The sequence below is a fragment of the Thalia democratica genome, chromosome 2 (assembly GCF_965202585.1).
Source record: "Thalia democratica chromosome 2, ktThaDemo2.hap1.1, whole genome shotgun sequence".
NCBI classification, from domain to species: domain Eukaryota; kingdom Metazoa; phylum Chordata; class Thaliacea; order Salpida; family Salpidae; genus Thalia; species Thalia democratica.
The window spans coordinates 48940591-48958268 of record NC_139166.1 but is presented as its reverse complement, the minus strand read 5'-3'; the positions used below and the strand labels follow the sequence as shown (position 1 = coordinate 48958268).

The window sequence follows — 17678 nt, the reverse complement described above, 5'->3', positions numbered from 1 at the left end:
ATATCAAATTAAAATAGTTATTTGTGGCAAGGCAAGTATAGTCTGTTTATTTTTTAACAAAAACAGTTGTTTAGTTTTGTTTATAACCTTTGTTTACATGACTAAAAAAAATTGCCTCCGAAAACAATAAACTTCCATTATTCTTAAATTAATTAAAGAAAACGAATATTTATTCGATAGCCCTCCTTTAGCCGAAAGTACTCTCTAAACTTGTCCTATAAAACTCTATATCGCTGCATGCAATTTCTTAAGTCGTATTTTGGCCCAAGCTGTAACCAAAGACTTTTTTAAAGACTTCACAGTGTGTCTCAGTTTTCAACAAGGACCTAACACTGAAGACCAGCCAGTCCAATTGGGTAATAAAGGAGGCCTCAATTTCTGGATCCAAAGCCAAGAAAAAATGTATTATCACCATGCTTGGACTTCCTTTGAGGTGTAAGAGTATGCAACGTCCTGTAAGTAACGAAATGCAACCTTCATTTTCAAAGAACTTTTTCATACAACGCAAGGCAGGGGCCAAAATTTCATCGTTTTAAACATTTTTATTGACTTTGTCAACCTGTTTCACAAAAATCAACAATGTTTCAAAATTTTATTATTCCAGTCCAAACCATGACAAATACTGGCTTATTATTTGGGATAATTGGATTGAACTTTGATTTCACAAAAAATATTTTTTTGTCTGAACAAATGAATTCACCCGTTGATCGCAAGATTTCATTAAACTCCAAAAAAAAACCAGCTCTGTCAGCTCTTTTTTGTTGTTGAAGAAAAGTGAGATAATTTCGTTCTTTAGTTTTAAGTTTGAAACCATTTGTACAATTGTCGTCATCGATTTTGGATCTGAAATAAAATTTCAAGGCGTTTGTTTTCATCAAGCATTTAAGGTCAATCTTTATCCTCTCTTAAAAAAATTGATGTTGTTTATAGTACGATATGAGCAAGAGCGTCCGCTTTTGGTACGATATATGGTGTTATCGAGTTTTTTGTATCTCATAATCGAATAATAAATTGTGGACTCTAGTACTTTTAGCTGTTTTTTTTAATCTGGACGCCCCGCGCGTTAATGATTTGAACAGTAAATTTTAATAAATTATTACGACAAGCTTTATAACATGACATGAGCCTTAAACAAAGTACTAAGATTTAAATTTTTTTAAATTAAAAAAAAATCTTTGCGCTGTATATATATATATATTTATTTATAAGATGTAACGTTATAAGGCGTTAAATCCTGGAGATCCTGATAAGCTAAGCTTATCGGAATGTGTATCACAGATGTTCTTGTGCTAAAACTTTATTTCAACTAACGCCGTTAGTTGAAATAAAGTTTTAGCACAAGAACATCTGTGATATATATTTATTTATCTAATATTTTAAAGAAATTTCTCTAAAAACTTTTAAAAGTCAATAATTTATTTGTAATTATCAATGTTTTAAGTTTTTTAAAATCAACTGTTCAAAAAATCAAGTTTTGCTATCTTAATATATAGTTTTAAGTATCATAGTTCATAAGCTGTAAAAAATCATATTGTTTTTACTAAATAAAAGAAAAGTAGTCATAGAATGTCATCGTCGTAATTCTAAGAATAAGTTTAGTTGTTCTAATAAGAATAATAATGATTAACTTATTGTGCACAACTGATAAAAAACAAACTTAATAAATTTTGGTCTAAAGACTTGGTGTACAATACAAGTAGACTTTTGTTCTGTTATTAAGTAATACACTACAAAAATAAAGTCGAGTCACACCAAAGTTTTTATTATTTTAAGTTTGTCCTGAACAAGACGTTTAAAGGTATACCAATAGTGTGCGAATCGATAACTGAAAGGTTTTATCGTGCACCAGGTTTTAGAACCAAGTGTTTTTAGTGCTTTTATTGTCGAAACAATATATATATATAAAGTATAATGATTTTTTTTTTGGAGTTGTAAGTTTTATTTTACAAGTACAAGAAAGCTAAAAAGTGCTAAAGTTAAAGTGCTAACATATCAGTTTTAACTTGTCCTTGCTAGTTCGGTTTTTTTATTTGCTCTAACAGTCCACTCTCAGTATAGTCATGGTAAACTTTTTTAGTGACAAATATGGACTAATTAGTTTTGAAGTCAAAAATCTGTCCTTTGGGTAAATGCTTACATGTTGCCACTCTGAACTGTAACAATAAAACAATCTAAAATATTTCGAAATCAATCAATAAGAGTCATGGCATCAATGGTTAAAACTGTACTAGGGACAGCATGTTCCCATACAGCAAAAGTAAGTAATTTTTAAAAGGTTTTATAAAGTAAATTGCTCACTATATAGTTGATTTTTTATTGTTCCAAACATCAATAAATTATTTAAATTAAATTTGTTGTATCACATACAGTGTGGCCTCTTTACTATTTTATCCTCAATTACTTCTAAGTTTTAAAGATATAAAAATGTTCAATTTAGAACTATTTATTTACATTTTTATTATTCAGTATTTGAATAATTATTCAGGGTATCTATTTAACGTGAAATATTTGAAAAAACTCTTTTTAATTTGAAAATTTTCCAAAACAGATCTGTATTTGATACTTAAATATATATTTTTTTAAGTAAATTTGTTAATAGTTTGGCATTTCTAGGTCTTTAGGCTTGATTAACAGTATTTGAAAACATTTTTATGTTTTAATAATCATTTTTAAAATTTTCTCATAAACTCAGACAAAGTCAGCTAGCTTTAAGCAACTCTGGATGGTTTGTTTCCTAAAAGCGTAGTAACCCTGTTAAATAAATAAGACCCTTTTCTTAACTTCCACAATTTAAAATAAACTAACTAATACTAATCACACAATAAAAAAGGTTATTTTAACCATCAAAAGTATACCTAAGTTTACATTTTCAGGCTTCTCATACTTTAGAGCTATATAAAAACAGATTTATAATTTTTTGAACTATATCTAATTTTAAGTTTTAAAGTTTTCTAGGAGTCTTTTTTAAGTTCTATAATTTTCAAAGTATAATATAATTGAAAATATTGTGATTTGTGAAGGAACTAAATCAACTAATGTTAAGCTATAGTTGTTAATATCCTTAATTCAAATTTTTATCGTTCAAAAATTTTTTTTAAATTTTTTATAACTAAAATAAGTAAAAACATGGTTTAGCATGAAACCTAAAATTTAATACTTTTTGAAAACTAAATCTGAAAAAACTAAGAATTTTAAACAAAAATTGCTAGAAAAAAAAAAATGTTTTTGAAAATTTTAGTATTATAACTATTAAGCTAAAATTCATGCTTAAGGGGCGTGAATTACCTGTTTCCTGGCCAGATAGTTGACCAGCTGCAGACATGCGATCAGCTGCGTAACTGTTTCTTGGTTTTTCAACACAAATTAAATTAAAATTTATTGTAATATCAAATAAAAATAAAAACATTATTTAGAATTTTATTTAATCGAAATATTGTTTTAGTATCTTTTCAATAAGAGAGGGTGTACATCATCTTTTTTACGAAAAATAGCATTGGCTCTTATTTAAAAACATAGATAAATACTACAATAAAATTTTTATGGAACTGAAAAATTTCAATTAAATTTTTAGATATATCAAGTTTTCTAAAAAAAAATGTGATAAAAACATATGTAAAATAACCAAAATGCCCAAGGCCAATTTACTTGGACTTCTAAAAATTTCACTAAAAATCTATTTCCTTTTTCATTTTTTAAGCTATTGACCTCAAATTCTTAGAAATTGTTCTGTGCATTATAAAAAAATCCTGTTATTTGAACTAAGAAAAAAATTATGAACAACAGCAATAGAAAATTAATTAAAAAAAAAAATTTACTCAAAATTTAAAAAAAGTTAATAATATGATTTAGTTTTATTAAGTTAAGATTAAACTTAGAAAGTTTGAGTAAGATTGCTAAAATACTGTAGGAAAAATAAATATTTAGAATTTTTTTTTGCCTTTTTAACTTTGCCCTTCCATAAAGATATCCTATTGAACTGTCCAACTTTGTCACCTTATATGTCAAAATTCAAAAGCTGATTTTCATTACAAGAAACTTTAAAAGCAACTGTTATTAAATATCTTTAAAATAAAATTAACATGTAAAAAAAGTGTTATATGCCTTTTCTTATGCTTATAATTTATTACTGTTAAGAATAATTTGTACTTTAGTTTTATCTTTTGGTAAAAAAGACAAAAAATACATATGTAGTTTAAAAAATAGGACAAATATCAGGCAAAATTGAAGAAGTTTTCTAAAATCCAGTTGCCCCCCTGTAAAAAAAACTATCAAATTAAATTAATTTACAAATAATAATTTTTTTTTAGTTTAAGTTTTTTAAAAACTAACAATAACTTAATTTTATTTAATCCAACATTTTTAAACACTTTAATCAAATTAATCTTCATGATAGCAATGTCATAAACAACTAAATACTTTAAAGAAAAAAGTATATGGTATATTAAAAAAAAGTTTTCATGGTTAAAACATGCTAAATTGATATTAAATAAAACATATAATTATAATTTTTCTTTACTAATGGTGTGAATGTGTTTTAAAAGTTGAAAAAGTAACAAGTAAATGATAGTCTATGGAATCATATAAGTAAAAATTAAAAATACTTTCCTAAATTTATTTTAGAATTTAAATAGAGCTAAGTTGAATTACTTTTTCTACATAAAAATTACATAACTTAATAGAAAAAATCCTTTAAGAATTGTTACATGCTATATATAAAACAAAAGAAAATATCTGTTTACCGTATATTTCTATTAAGTTTCAACAATTTAACTTCTTTATATTGTAAAAAATACCAAAGCCTGTATTTTAAAAATCCCTAAAACTTTGAAGTCCTTGAATAAATTTTCTAAAAAAGGCTACCTTATTAAAGGTATTTACTTAAATTGTATAATTATTTTTACTAACTATTTATTTTGTTTAAGGGCATAGAAGGGGTCCACCTTGATTATACAAGTTGATCTTATTTTATAGAGTTACCTGAGCAAACAGATATTTTTAACCACTTTTAAAATTCAAAGTAATTTTTGAGATATAAGCAATCAAACTTGGTGACCTCAATAGGTTCCTTATGGAAGGCGCAAACCAAAAACGCAAAAAAAGTTTATTTCATTAAAAACATATCTTCTCCTTCATTTTCAACTTATGAATTTTCTAAAAAAGACTACCTTATTAAAGGTATTTGTATAAATTATATAACTATTTTTACTAATTATTTATTTAGTTTAAGGGCATAGGGGGGCCCACCTTGAATCTTCTTCAAATTTTAACATTAAGTCCATTATTAAATTTTAAAAAGATTAAATGCAGGATTTTTTTAAATAAAAAAAAAAAAGAAAATTACGTTTTTTTTGTTTTTTTTTGTTATAAGTTTTTATTTTTGAATACTTTTAAAATCGTAACGTTCAAAGCCTTTTAAACTATAAAAGAAACATTTCCTGAAAGTTTGAGATCTCTAGCTCAGAAAATAAAAGAGAAGGTAGATTTTTGATGATTTTTTAAATTTCCATGAAAAATGACCCCAAAATTTTGCCGTCCATACGTTTGTATTGAAAACTTAAAAATAACAATATCTCAAAAATTAAATAATATTTTTTAATTCTATAAAACTGGTTGGTAGTTTGTACTTGAAGCTTTCATATAAAAGCCAATGTTATTTTTAGTAAAAAAAAATGTTGGACACCCCTATGCCCTTAACTAGACTTATTGGTAAGTAATTTGGAGTTTTAAAAAACCTTTAAAACCCAGGAATTTGACAATTTAGGCTAAAAAAACATGGAATTTCAGAAATTTTGAAAAAAACCTAGAGCTGAGAATAAAGATTACTCCTAGAATTTTAAAGTATTTTTACAGTAATGAAATTTGATTTAACACAAAAATCTGTCATACAGATAATTTTTTTTGTTAATATTAGATTTTCTTAATTAAAATACACATAAAAACATTTATAGTATATATACAAATGTTGTTATACTACTTAAGACAGTTTTTTACCTTAAACTTAATTTTATACTAAAAAAAAAACAAAAACTTCTACTTTCAAAAACCTTGAACTAATTTCTCAAAAACGTTTAGCAACCCTGTTTTACACAAAAACTAATTTAGATCTCAGTTGACCTTTTTTTTTAATAAAAAGTTGAAATGTTACTATGTTATAAAGCTTTTTGGTTAAAAGTTTTGATATTTTTAAAGTAAATAACAATTGCTATTCTTTGCTATTTGCAAAGTTTTTAAAATTTCTATGTAATTACAGATAGTAGGAAATTCAAACCCTGGTGTTATCCCTAAATTAGCAAAAAAGTTACCTGAAGTTCCAGCAAATAATGCTTTATTGAAAAATGCCACTTTATTGCAAGGAAGACCAAGTGTTAGCTGTAATGTTCTATCAGGTGATTTTAAATAAGTATTAGCTGTAAAAATGATTTTTTTTTAGATTTGAATTTTTATAGTTATAAAGCTAAAACATATAGGTGTTACTCAACGTTAAATATATGTAGTGTTATTTTATAATTATGATTAACTGTATATATAAAAAGCAAATTAAAATGTGCACCCATGTTTTAACTTGTGTAAAGTGATAACACAAAGATTAAAATTTCATACTTCATAAATGAAAAAACTTACGAAAAACATTTTTTTACACTCATTGCTTACAATTGTTTTTAGTAAATCAATATACAGTAACCTCTTGCATCTTAACGCACTTGTGACGTTACGCAATCTCGTTTAGTTACGCATTTTAGAATTCTAAAAAATAAAAATATAAATAAATTATTTTTTAATAATGAACAAATTATGTTTATCGTATATTTTTAATTGAAAATATGTTTTTAAATGCTAACTCACCTCTCTATATATTTAGACTTTGTAAACTTATGTTCCTTGACTAATTGACAAACATTTTGTTACACCTCAGTATATCAGAAATTTTGTTAACAATAAGAGATTAAATTAAAATTCTGAAAGAAATATGACTGTGTTAAAAAATGAAAGTATAATGAAATAATGAGAGTTTAAAACACAAATAAATAATACAGCACTCTTGCCCTATATATGAATAAACATCTAAAAAAGAAATACAATGAAGTTTCCTAGCAAAAAGTAGCAGTGATACTTAATAAATATATAGCTTAAACTTAACACAAATCTCAATTGTTTTTTTTAGTAAACATATCACTAATTTTCATTTGACATTCTTTTTAGTTTAAGTTCTTCTTTGCTCAGCAAGCGTTGAAATTTTTCACACGTTGCCTTCAATTCTTTGTAATGCTCACCCGCACCAGTTACAGCTTTGGACGAACACAACTGCGCGTTAAAACTGACAATCTTCATTAACTTTTTAAATCCTTTTTTTTTAATATATGTATAGTTTTATCTTTTGTTTCATATATTTATAAATAAAGTAAACAAATTGTTAAAGGCGGGAAAGTTTCCAGTCTGCTTTTAACTAGAAGCAATACCAAAAAACAGCCATTATAGTAAGTATATTTGGTATCTCTCGTATCTTTACGCACTTTTTCTGGGGACGCAATGTGCGTAAATAAGCGAGAGGTTATTGTACTAGTTTTATTCCAATTAAACATTCAACAAATTATGATCAACTAATAAAAAAAAAATTATTACACTTTTATAATTTGAATTTAATACATCATTGAAATAACTTAAATAATCTGGAATATAAGTACATTTTAAAAACTTATTTTACTGCATATGATATTTCTTGTTACTGTTTTGTATGTAAATTATTTAACTAACATTTGTTTTGTAAAAAAAGTGTAGTTGGTTTAAACACTTATAAGAATACTAATTATGTTTAAACATTTTTTTAATAAGATAATTTGTTTACTACAAATTTATTTTATATAAAATACATTTCTGTTAAGTAAATTATACCTAGTTGCTTTTTGACAAATAGGAAAAAATTGGAAGTTTAAAGAATAATATATTATTAAAAACAGTTTTATTACTGAAAATTTTAAAGGTTTCTTGATGTTTCTTCTTTCTTCAGAGTTCATAGACGCTAGGCTAAATCAGTCTTTTTAAAAAGAAGTTAACAAAATATCTTTTTTTTTCTGTTAAAATACTTAAAAATTTCTGAATGTCAGTTTTTGTCAGTTTAAATTTTTGAAAATATTCCTTAAGTAAACTATTAATTTTTGAATTTCTTTTTGAAAAGCAATTGGTTTTTGTAGCCTTAATTTTAGACTTCACCAATATTGAGAAAATGTCAGTTTTTTTATTTCAAATGCTTGAAAGTTTCTGAATTTCTAAACACAAATTTGAGATTTTTTGAATAGATTATGAAATCATGAATTTATTTCTAAATAATCAATAATGGTTTATGTAGGCAATACATCAGAATATGTACAAATGCTTTAAATTTAATTTCTAAAAAAGTTTTCATATTTTTTCATTTTGAAAGTATATTATCAACTTTCGTCCAGTAATGACAATGTTCTTACTTTTCAATTGATGTTTCAAGGATTTTTTTGTAAAGACATTAGAATTAGAGAGAGGAGTATCATAATGCAATTTTATCAGTTTTGCTTTAATTGAAGTTATTAAATAAATAAGAACATGTGAGTTAACAAGTAAAATCTGAAGAGATCTAAAAGAATCTATAAGTAAAATAGTCAGTAGCAGTTAAATAACAGTTCAATTCCAAAAACTAAAATTTTGTCATAGTTTCCAGGGGCTATATCTAATAAGAAATTTTTTAAACTAAAAGAATATAAATGAGCTGAAAAATTCAATTATTAGTAGGCAGTTGGAACAAATATAATAGATCACGTCGTTTCATCTAGTTGTAAGCCCAACTGGGTGTCAACCAACAAACGTTACGTCGGTCTTAAATTGAAAGTTTTGCGTATAAACCTAGTTTATGTTTGTAAATAATTTTCAAACAATAAAATATAATGGATTATTTAGTTTTACTATTTTGTTAGAAGTTCATTATTTTATAATACCTTATGATTTCTGTTATTCTTAAGTTTATAAACTATTCAAAAAACATATTTGTTGTCTGTTATAAAAAAAAAAACATAAGAAAGTACTAGAAAATAAAGTTAACTTAAAATAAATAAAAAAACTAAATAATTTATGGTATGTTTAATAAAAACACATATATACCTTATAATAATAATAAATAACAACTATTAGAACTTACAAAAGTTATTAGCAAACACTTTATTTGAAACGAAAATATACTCTATTTTAATTGTTTTATAGTATTTTAGATTTTATACTTTCATTAGAAAAATATTTTTTGTATAATATTTTTGTAGTGATTTTCAAAACAATTAGTTCAAATTTTAGCATTGTTTTTATTTGTATTTATGTGGTTAATTTCAGTAAATTAGTTTTTGCTGCAAAGTGGTCAGGAAAATTCTGAAAGTTATAGTGATTCATTGACATGAAATGTTAGTAATCTTTTCTTTTCATTTTGAATCAAGTTATTTAATTTTATATTTTTCAATTACTTTTTAAGTGAAATTTTGTAATGATTAGTTGTTCAACATTTTTTGCTTTACTAAAACAGCTACACTATATTCAAGTATTTCTATTCTCACAATTCATTGTTCTTTTTTCAAGCGTTTTTTTAGCAGTTAAGCATCACACTTTAATTAATAGCAAAAAAATTAACTGTTTTTAATGTAAATATTCATATTAGTGTAATTATATAATGTTTGTTAATTTGGCTTAATTAATAAGCTAATTATAACTTTCATTAACTTTTTTTATATAAATATTACATTACTTTGATTTTATACTTTATTATGTCAAACAAATTTAAATCTCTTAAAATAAATAAAAATGTTCAGTTTTATTTAAGTAAGCTTCATCACACTTTTTTAATCAATTGCTGTTTTATTTTAGTTTTTAAATATATTAAAAATCACAAAATATCTCTCAAGTTTGACTAATGGTGTTTTTTTGTTATCTCATCAAAAGTTATAAGTTGACAAAAAATTGTACTGTCGAAGGATTTAATTGACATAAGGTATAAGATGTGAAGTAATACAAATTAGATTATGACAAAAACTTTAATTATGATCTTTTACAACTTTGTTCCTGTAGCTAGTACGAACACTATCCATGCATAATACAGTAGATTAGTTCTTGATTAACAAGAAAAAGAAAGAAAACATTTTTTGGAAATAAACTTTTAGTTTATTTTAACGAAATCAAACATAAAATCAACGTTAAGATCTCGACTAGTAATTTTCATAAGTAAGTGAAAATAGAATATTTAACAATATTTTACACTATTGAGGTCTATAATGATTGAAAAACATAATTAAGCAACTCACGTAAATCTTTTTTAAAGAGGCTAGCAATGCCTAAATCCTGTTATAAAAGATAGTTTATATGATAATAATTTCAGAAAAGTCGAAACTTTATTTAAGGTCAGGAATTTTTAGAGATTTTTCATTGACCCTTCAGTTTTATACATGAATAAAGTTTACCACATATGTTTTTGTGTTAAAACTTTATTCCGACTAACGGCGTTTCACTGCTCTCAAATATATTTAAGTACAGATCCACAGAGTCTCAAAAAAGCTCTAGAAAGCTCTAGAAGTAGATCTGTTCTTTAATTTATTTGAAAGAGTGAAACACCGTTAGTCGGAATAGAGTTTTAACACAAAAACATCTGTGGTATATATTCCGATAAGCTTAGCTTATCAAGATCTCTAGGATTTAACGCCCTTTAACGTTACATTTTAATAAAGTTTATATGTTTAACATATATAAAACTAAGTTTATTTAAACTTCTATACAGAAATCTTAGTTTTTGATGTTCTGTAAATAGTGTTTAAGATAATGATTAAAAATGACTTTTAGTTTGAAATGTCTATAAACTTAGGGAATTATATTTTTAATATACACAACTGTTTAACATTGTAAAATTTTTTTGGTTTTTATACTAATTAATATTTTTGACTTATTTGTATTATGTTTTGGTTTTTTGATTTTTTTGTTTTCTCCATTATTTTAAGTTTTTAAAACTAAATACAAAAATTTGGTTTTTTAAACTTTTAAAATATTATTTAAGCCTAATATTTACAATTTTTATTGTGTAATATATCTAACTTTAGTTTAATTTAAAATTTACCTAATGACCTTTTAGATAATATTGAAATTTGTGGTAAAAATTTTCAAGTACATAATTGTGTTCAAAAAGTAGAAAAGTCTGTTAAGCTCGTTTTTTAGTTTAGTTTAACTCTAAAATAAGGTGGTAGGCGTCAAAAATGCACGAAGGTACACTTTTGAAGGAAGACACAGTTTGGAATTTTATTTTTTCTTTTCTTTTTTTCTTATATTTTCTATTTTTTACTACCACTTTTACCCCTAAGTATTCACATATTCAGGAAAAGTCAAGAAAACAAAAAAAAGACAAAAGTCAGGAAAAAAGGGGTTTTTGAAAAAAGTCAGGAAGTTTGATATAAACATGCTACTAATAAAAAGGTTTAAAACATTCTACTAAAAACTGCATTTTGCTAATGTTATTTTCTAGAAAAATTGATTTTGCAATTCATCTTTTTAGGGTCTAATTCAATTTTTAAATAAATTATAATCATTTATTATCATTATATATTTTTTAAGTGTTTGCTTATGTATTTTTGAATCGGTTTAAATTAAGAATTTGATGTAGAAAAATTGCCAACCCTGCCTAACCTCCTCTTGGTCGGTAACTTTTTTTCGTCTTTTTTTTATTATCACTGTTACCCCTAAACCTCTTACGCCTGGTCAACAATTTATTATTATTTATTTATTTTTATTCTCGTGTGCAAAATCGTCATTCGTATAAAATTCACCCTTCGTGCATATTTGACCCGTCCCCAAAATAATGACAATATATTTAATGTGTATTATTGTATTAATAAGTTTTTATTTTTATAATGAATGTTTTTTTTTCTATAAAATTTGTGTGAAATTTTATGTAGACTAGTGCATATATTTAAAATATGTTATAAAACAGCAAACAAGTTAGTGAAATTGATCTTAATTTTTTTTTACAAATTTTATACTTTATAACTATATTTTATGCTAAATAAAATAAATTTTAATGTTTTACCAAAACTTTTTCAAAGATATCTAATAGGTTTTAGAACAGAACTAAACAGTTTTTTTTATAATTTTTTCAATATTATAACAATTATTTCTAGATTGTCAAAATTAAATAAATATTCTAAGTTGAATATTAAAAAAGAGTACAGTTGTTGCTCTTCATTAAAAAAATATTTTGTAGTGTTTTAATTTTGCTTTTTGTTATTATACAATTAAATAACTTTAAGATAAAAAAAAAAGAAATGCTTTTGCTACCAACTATATCAAGTTAAGTTAGATTAGAAAAACACCTATCGAAAGTGAATAACTTATTATTTAAAATCTTAGATAATACTATATATAATATTAATACAACACTACGCTTTACTAGTACAATTTTTTAGAATTTTAATAATTATAGAAGTAACATACATAATATATATATATATATAATGAATAAATAACAAGTAATGTGTTTGATGTTTTAAAATTGTTAATTTGATGTTTTTTAACACAGGACAAATGTCAGTGAGGTATGCTCACAGTGACTTGCAAGTACCTGATTACAATGACTACAGATTGAAGCCCTCTGAGGGAAAAATTGATTTCCATAAGAGAGAAAGAGAGCGCAAAACGGAAAGAAAATCTTTCTACTACACTGTAACAGGTTATTTTGCCTAGAAATAAACTAGTCATTTTAAGTTATGTGTTGAAATTTAGTTTATTAGTTTGTTAAAGTTTATATGATTTTTGATGAAATCTAAAAATTTAACTTTTACAATGAATTTTTTTTTTCAAAAACTTATTTAGATTAAATTCTCTAAAACTTGTATAATATTTCTTGGTTTACTTATTATTGGTGAGATATTTCAAAATGTTTCTGAAATGGTAAGGGTTTTTAACTTATATCTAAAATAAAAGTATGTGTTTTAATAAAAATATAAATTTTGAAGGTTGTGTTTCTAAATGTCAGTACATTATTTTTAGATATGTTTGTAAATGGATAAATATCTAACTATTTTTGTTTACTATCCTTTACCTTAATATAAGAGTTTTAATTGTTTGATGACAATCATTACAGTTTTATAACTATAAAGCAATTTTCAATTTAATAAAATTCAGAAACTTATAATTTTTATAGTAGTGTATTCCAAGTGACTCTGAGAACTTTAAAAATATCTTAAAACAACTTTAAACCTTGAATCTAAATAAAATTTAAGAATTTAATTATAGATTTTTATCTTGTAATGAGTATACAGTTTATAGAAATTAATATAATTGTTGATTAACTTTATCCTATTTTTTTCTTTTACATCTAGTATAATTAGCCTATTTACTATTATTTGAATCTTGTATTTAATTTTTTGTTGATCAACTTTTATTTTAGTTCTTTTTTGTTATTTTATCTAGTGTTACTCAACTTAACTCCTTATCATTTTTTTTTAACTCTTAGCATTTACTTAAGCTTTTTTTTTGATAGCATATAATATATTGAAGATAGTGCTTAAAAATTGTGCATATCCTAAATGTTCAATGGGTCATTGTTTTCCTTATGCTTGTTTAAAATTATAACGGAATAAACAAACAAACTTTAAGGGCATAGGGGGGGGGGGGGGTAAACACCCTTTTTTGGTTTTTGATCTTATTTTATATAGTTTTTACTAAGCTACAAGATGCTTTTTACAGATTTAAAAAATTCAAAATAATTTTTGAGATATAGCCGGTCAAAGTCGGAGGCAACAATAGGATCCTTATGGGAGGCGCAAACTAAAACGGCAAATAACTAGAATTCACTAAAAATCTATCTCCTACGTTTTTTGAGATAACTACCTTAAATTTTCAGGAAATGTTCCTTGCAGTATTTAGAAAATTCTGTCGGAACAGAATTTTAAAAAACTAAAAAATAAAAATTTTATAACAAAAAAACAAAAAAAAACTGTTTTTCCGACTTTGACCGGCTATATCTCAAAAATTATTTTAAATTTTTAAAATCTGTAAAAAGCATCTTGTAGCTTAGTAAAAACTATATAAAATAAGATTAAAAACCAAAAAAGGGTGTTTACCCCCCTATGCCCTTAACTTTCTGTTTGAATAAGCAGTCTTTATCAAATATAATCTACCAATTTACAAATGGTTTTTTTAATACATTACAAAAAAAAAAAAAACTGAATAACTACCAGCTGCCATCGGAGTCGGAGGAGTCTACACTGCGAAGTCGATAGTGGAAGGTGTTGTGAGGTATGTCGGTCCGTCCGCTGATGTTCTTGCACTCGGTGCTACTGAAGTTCCACTTGATGGCATCCCCGTTGGCAAGAGCATGACTTTCGAGTGGAGAGGAAAACCCCTCTTTGTTAGGTTTGTATAATATGTTTTACTAAAACTTTTACTCACTATTTTGAAATATGTATATAATTATTAAGTTAAGGCTGTAAAGCAGGGTTTCCCAAACTTTTTTTTCAATAGGCCCCCTAAAAAAAAAAAACTAAGGCCCCCTCCAACAAGATTTCTCAAAAACCTACCATTGAACCCGCCTCAGACCTTTTTTTTACACTTCATCATCAACTCCAGAATATCTAGTTCAAGTTTCAATTTATGACCTCATGGCTCCCCTTGGCTCCTTTGCTGCTCATGACCCTCTAAATTTATGTAATGGCCCCTAAGGTCTTGGTCCAGTTTGGAAACCCTGCTGTAAAGGGTGTCTTAGAATTTTCACAAGAACTAATGTTGGCTATTGTTTGAAAACACTATTTATACAAGTTTTGATTAAATTTAATGACAAAATTAGTTTTGTAAAAAAACTTCGATACAAACCTCTATGGGGCAAATTTTTCTTTGTCTTTGAAATTCGTTAAAAATATATCTACTTTTTAAACTATAGACTAAGTTTATTGGAAAATAATCCTAGCATTATAATTTTTTTTTTGAAGAATTGTAAAAAGAATATAAATTCTAAAAGTTATCTAGTACTTATAGATATTAGGTAGAAAAATTTGGAAAAGTTGCATAAAACTTTTGAGAAATTATATTTTCAGTAATATAGTCTTTTTCGCTGTTTCAATTTGCTCCTTCCAATAGGTCCTTTTTTACTCAACATATTTGTTTTGTTATGTTCAAAAATTACTCAAGTTTAATTAGCATTTAATAGCAGTAATAAATTGGTTAAAAATATACAATATAAAATTAATTTTTCCAAAATTTATTTTGTTTCTATTTTTGTATTTTTTAAAGATCAAAAGATAGTAACAAACAAGAATGGTTTTAACTGAAATAATTTTTTTACCAACCTAAACTCATTTTAGTAACATTTTATTATGAAGCTACTAACTATTGGGAAAATTTTTTTTTACTCGAAGTATTTGATAAAATATTACAGAAAAAAAACTGTTTTAACTAAAGTTATAAATTTGAGTAAAAGGTAGCCACGTAATAACCAGATTCAATAACTTATTTGTCCATGGTAAAAATAGATTCGAAAGCAAATTAAAACTAGTATTAAGTTTTGCAAACATAGTACCTAACTAAAATTTTCATTTATATTTCCTACATATTTCATCTCACACAGGCACAGGACACCAGAAGAGATCGAGCGCGAGCAAGCAGTGAACGTCGCTGAGTTGCGCGACCCGGAAACCGACGACGTCCGCGTTCAGCACCCTGATTGGCTGGTCGTCATCGGTGTGTGCACCCATCTTGGCTGCGTCCCCATCGCCGACGCGGGCGACTTCGGCGGCTACTACTGCCCCTGCCACGGCTCCCACTACGACGGATCGGGCCGTATCAGGAAGGGACCGGCACCCAGGAACTTGGAGGTTCCCTCCTACAAAATCATCGACGACGAGTACCTTAGAGTCGGTTAAAAGTTTATTGTTTCATCTTATAATTTACTTATGGAAATTCGTGTTGCGTAAAGGTAACTGTTAATAAACTATAAAAGTATTTATTATAATTTTGTAATGCTTGGAAATTTTCTATAATTTATTGTCGTCCTTCTTTATTAACTTGAAATAAAATACATTCTATGAAAACAGTCTCATACTTAATTTATTTAGACTTTTCATTAGTTTTAAATGAGTGTTTTTGAAAAATTATGTAATCGAAACCGTTTGTTAAATCACATACACGAGAAAAACTGCTGTTGTTTAGTATTGATATAAAAATGAACAACATGGTTTTTCTTAGCTCAATAATTAACTCTTAGAATTTTAAGTTTAAGCTTATTTAAACAATCAATAAAAACTGTATAATTTAATAGGTATAAAAATAAAATCTTGATTAATAAAAGTCAGTTACAGTAACCTCTCGCTTATTTACGCACATTGTGTCCACAGAAAAAGTGCGTAAAGATACGAGATATCGTAAAGATACGAGAGGTACCAGATATACTTACTATAATGGCAGTTTTTTGATATTGCTTCTAGTTAATAGCAAACTGGGGACTTTTCCACTTATAACAAATTGTTTACATTATTTATAAATATGAAAACAAAAGTTAAAACTATACATATATTAAAAAAAGAATTTAAATCTATATAAAATAATAATACTTATAGAAAATATTTACTAATTTTCATAATAAGTAGACTTTATCTTTTTTTAAATATAACTTATTTGATACTTAACATTTATATTCTATTCTAATTGGCAAATTCAACTATAATTAAGCATTTGTTTACAATTAAGAAATTGTGTGGTGTCTATATTAAAATTTGTTTCTATAGCCTTTTACAAAAATATACATTTGGTGCTGTAATGGATTTAATTTTTTGAACGAAAACCACTGCTACTTTTTGTTACCAAGTTTCATTAGATTTATTTTTTTAGTTTTTATTCATATATAGGACAAGAGTGCTGTATTGTTTATTTGTGTTTTAAACTCTCGTTTTTTCATTATACTTTCATTTTTTAACACAGTCATATTTCTTTCAGAATTTTAATATAATCTCTCATTGTTAACAAAATTTCTGATATACTGAGGTATAACTAAATGTTTATCAATTAGTATTCAAGGAACATAAGTTTACAAAGTCTAAAGATAGAGAGAGGTAAATTTTAAATTAAAAGTATACAATAAACCTAATTTTTGCATTATTAAAAAAATATAAATATATATTTTTTGAAGTTTTTTAGAATTCTAAAATGCGTAACTAAACGAAAGTGCGTAAAGATGCGAGAGGTTACTGTATTATACTTTTATCTATCTAAACTTAGCATAACTTTTTAACTACAAAACAGTTTTCTTAAGGTTTTTTTACTTATTAATGTTTAAACTGTATTTGATGCAAGGAAAAAAAAAGATAAGCAGTACAATAATTTCTGTTGTATATGTACTATATTGTTTCTAATTCTACCCATTTTGTTAGTTCTTATGTATTTGAAGGCAAACAAGCAATTAAATTAAGGGTATATACTTTTCAATTCTTATTAGTTTTAACTTAACACATTTATACAATATCAAAAAAAAGTGTTAATTTTTAAAATAAAACATTGCTGATACTTAATATATATGAAATCCAGTAGTAGAGATCTCTATTTGTTTTCTTAAAACCAAAACATATAATATATGAAATCTATCTAAAAGCAAAACTATAAAAAAATAATCACTTAATGCATTAATTGTACTTAAGACCAAGTTG

General features: G+C 25.3%; 1 protein-coding gene across 1 annotated transcript; it reads left to right on the top strand.

Annotated features, from left to right (window-relative positions):
- Nucleotides 1-2125: 2125 nt before the first annotated feature.
- LOC145830281 (cytochrome b-c1 complex subunit Rieske, mitochondrial-like) lies at nucleotides 2126-16073 on the top strand. The gene is made up of 5 exons (XM_082938236.1): nucleotides 2126-2257; nucleotides 6251-6386; nucleotides 12563-12712; nucleotides 14226-14400; nucleotides 15608-16073. The coding sequence occupies exons 1-5, from the start codon at nucleotides 2204-2206 to the stop codon at nucleotides 15900-15902; spliced, it is 810 nt and encodes a 269-aa protein (XP_082794362.1). The 5' UTR covers nucleotides 2126-2203; the 3' UTR covers nucleotides 15903-16073.
- Nucleotides 16074-17678: the final 1605 nt, after the last annotated feature.

Bases quoted from the DNA above. Each gene is read 5' to 3' on its own strand.
- LOC145830281 (XM_082938236.1), top strand. From the start codon at position 2,204: ATGGCATCAATGGTTAAAACTGTACTAGGGACAGCATGTTCCCATACA. The intron at 6,387-12,562 runs GTGATTTTAAAT...TTTTTAACACAG, and splicing joins TAGCTGTAATGTTCTATCAG to GACAAATGTCAGTGAGGTAT. The intron at 14,401-15,607 runs GTTTGTATAATA...CATCTCACACAG, and splicing joins GGAAAACCCCTCTTTGTTAG to GCACAGGACACCAGAAGAGA.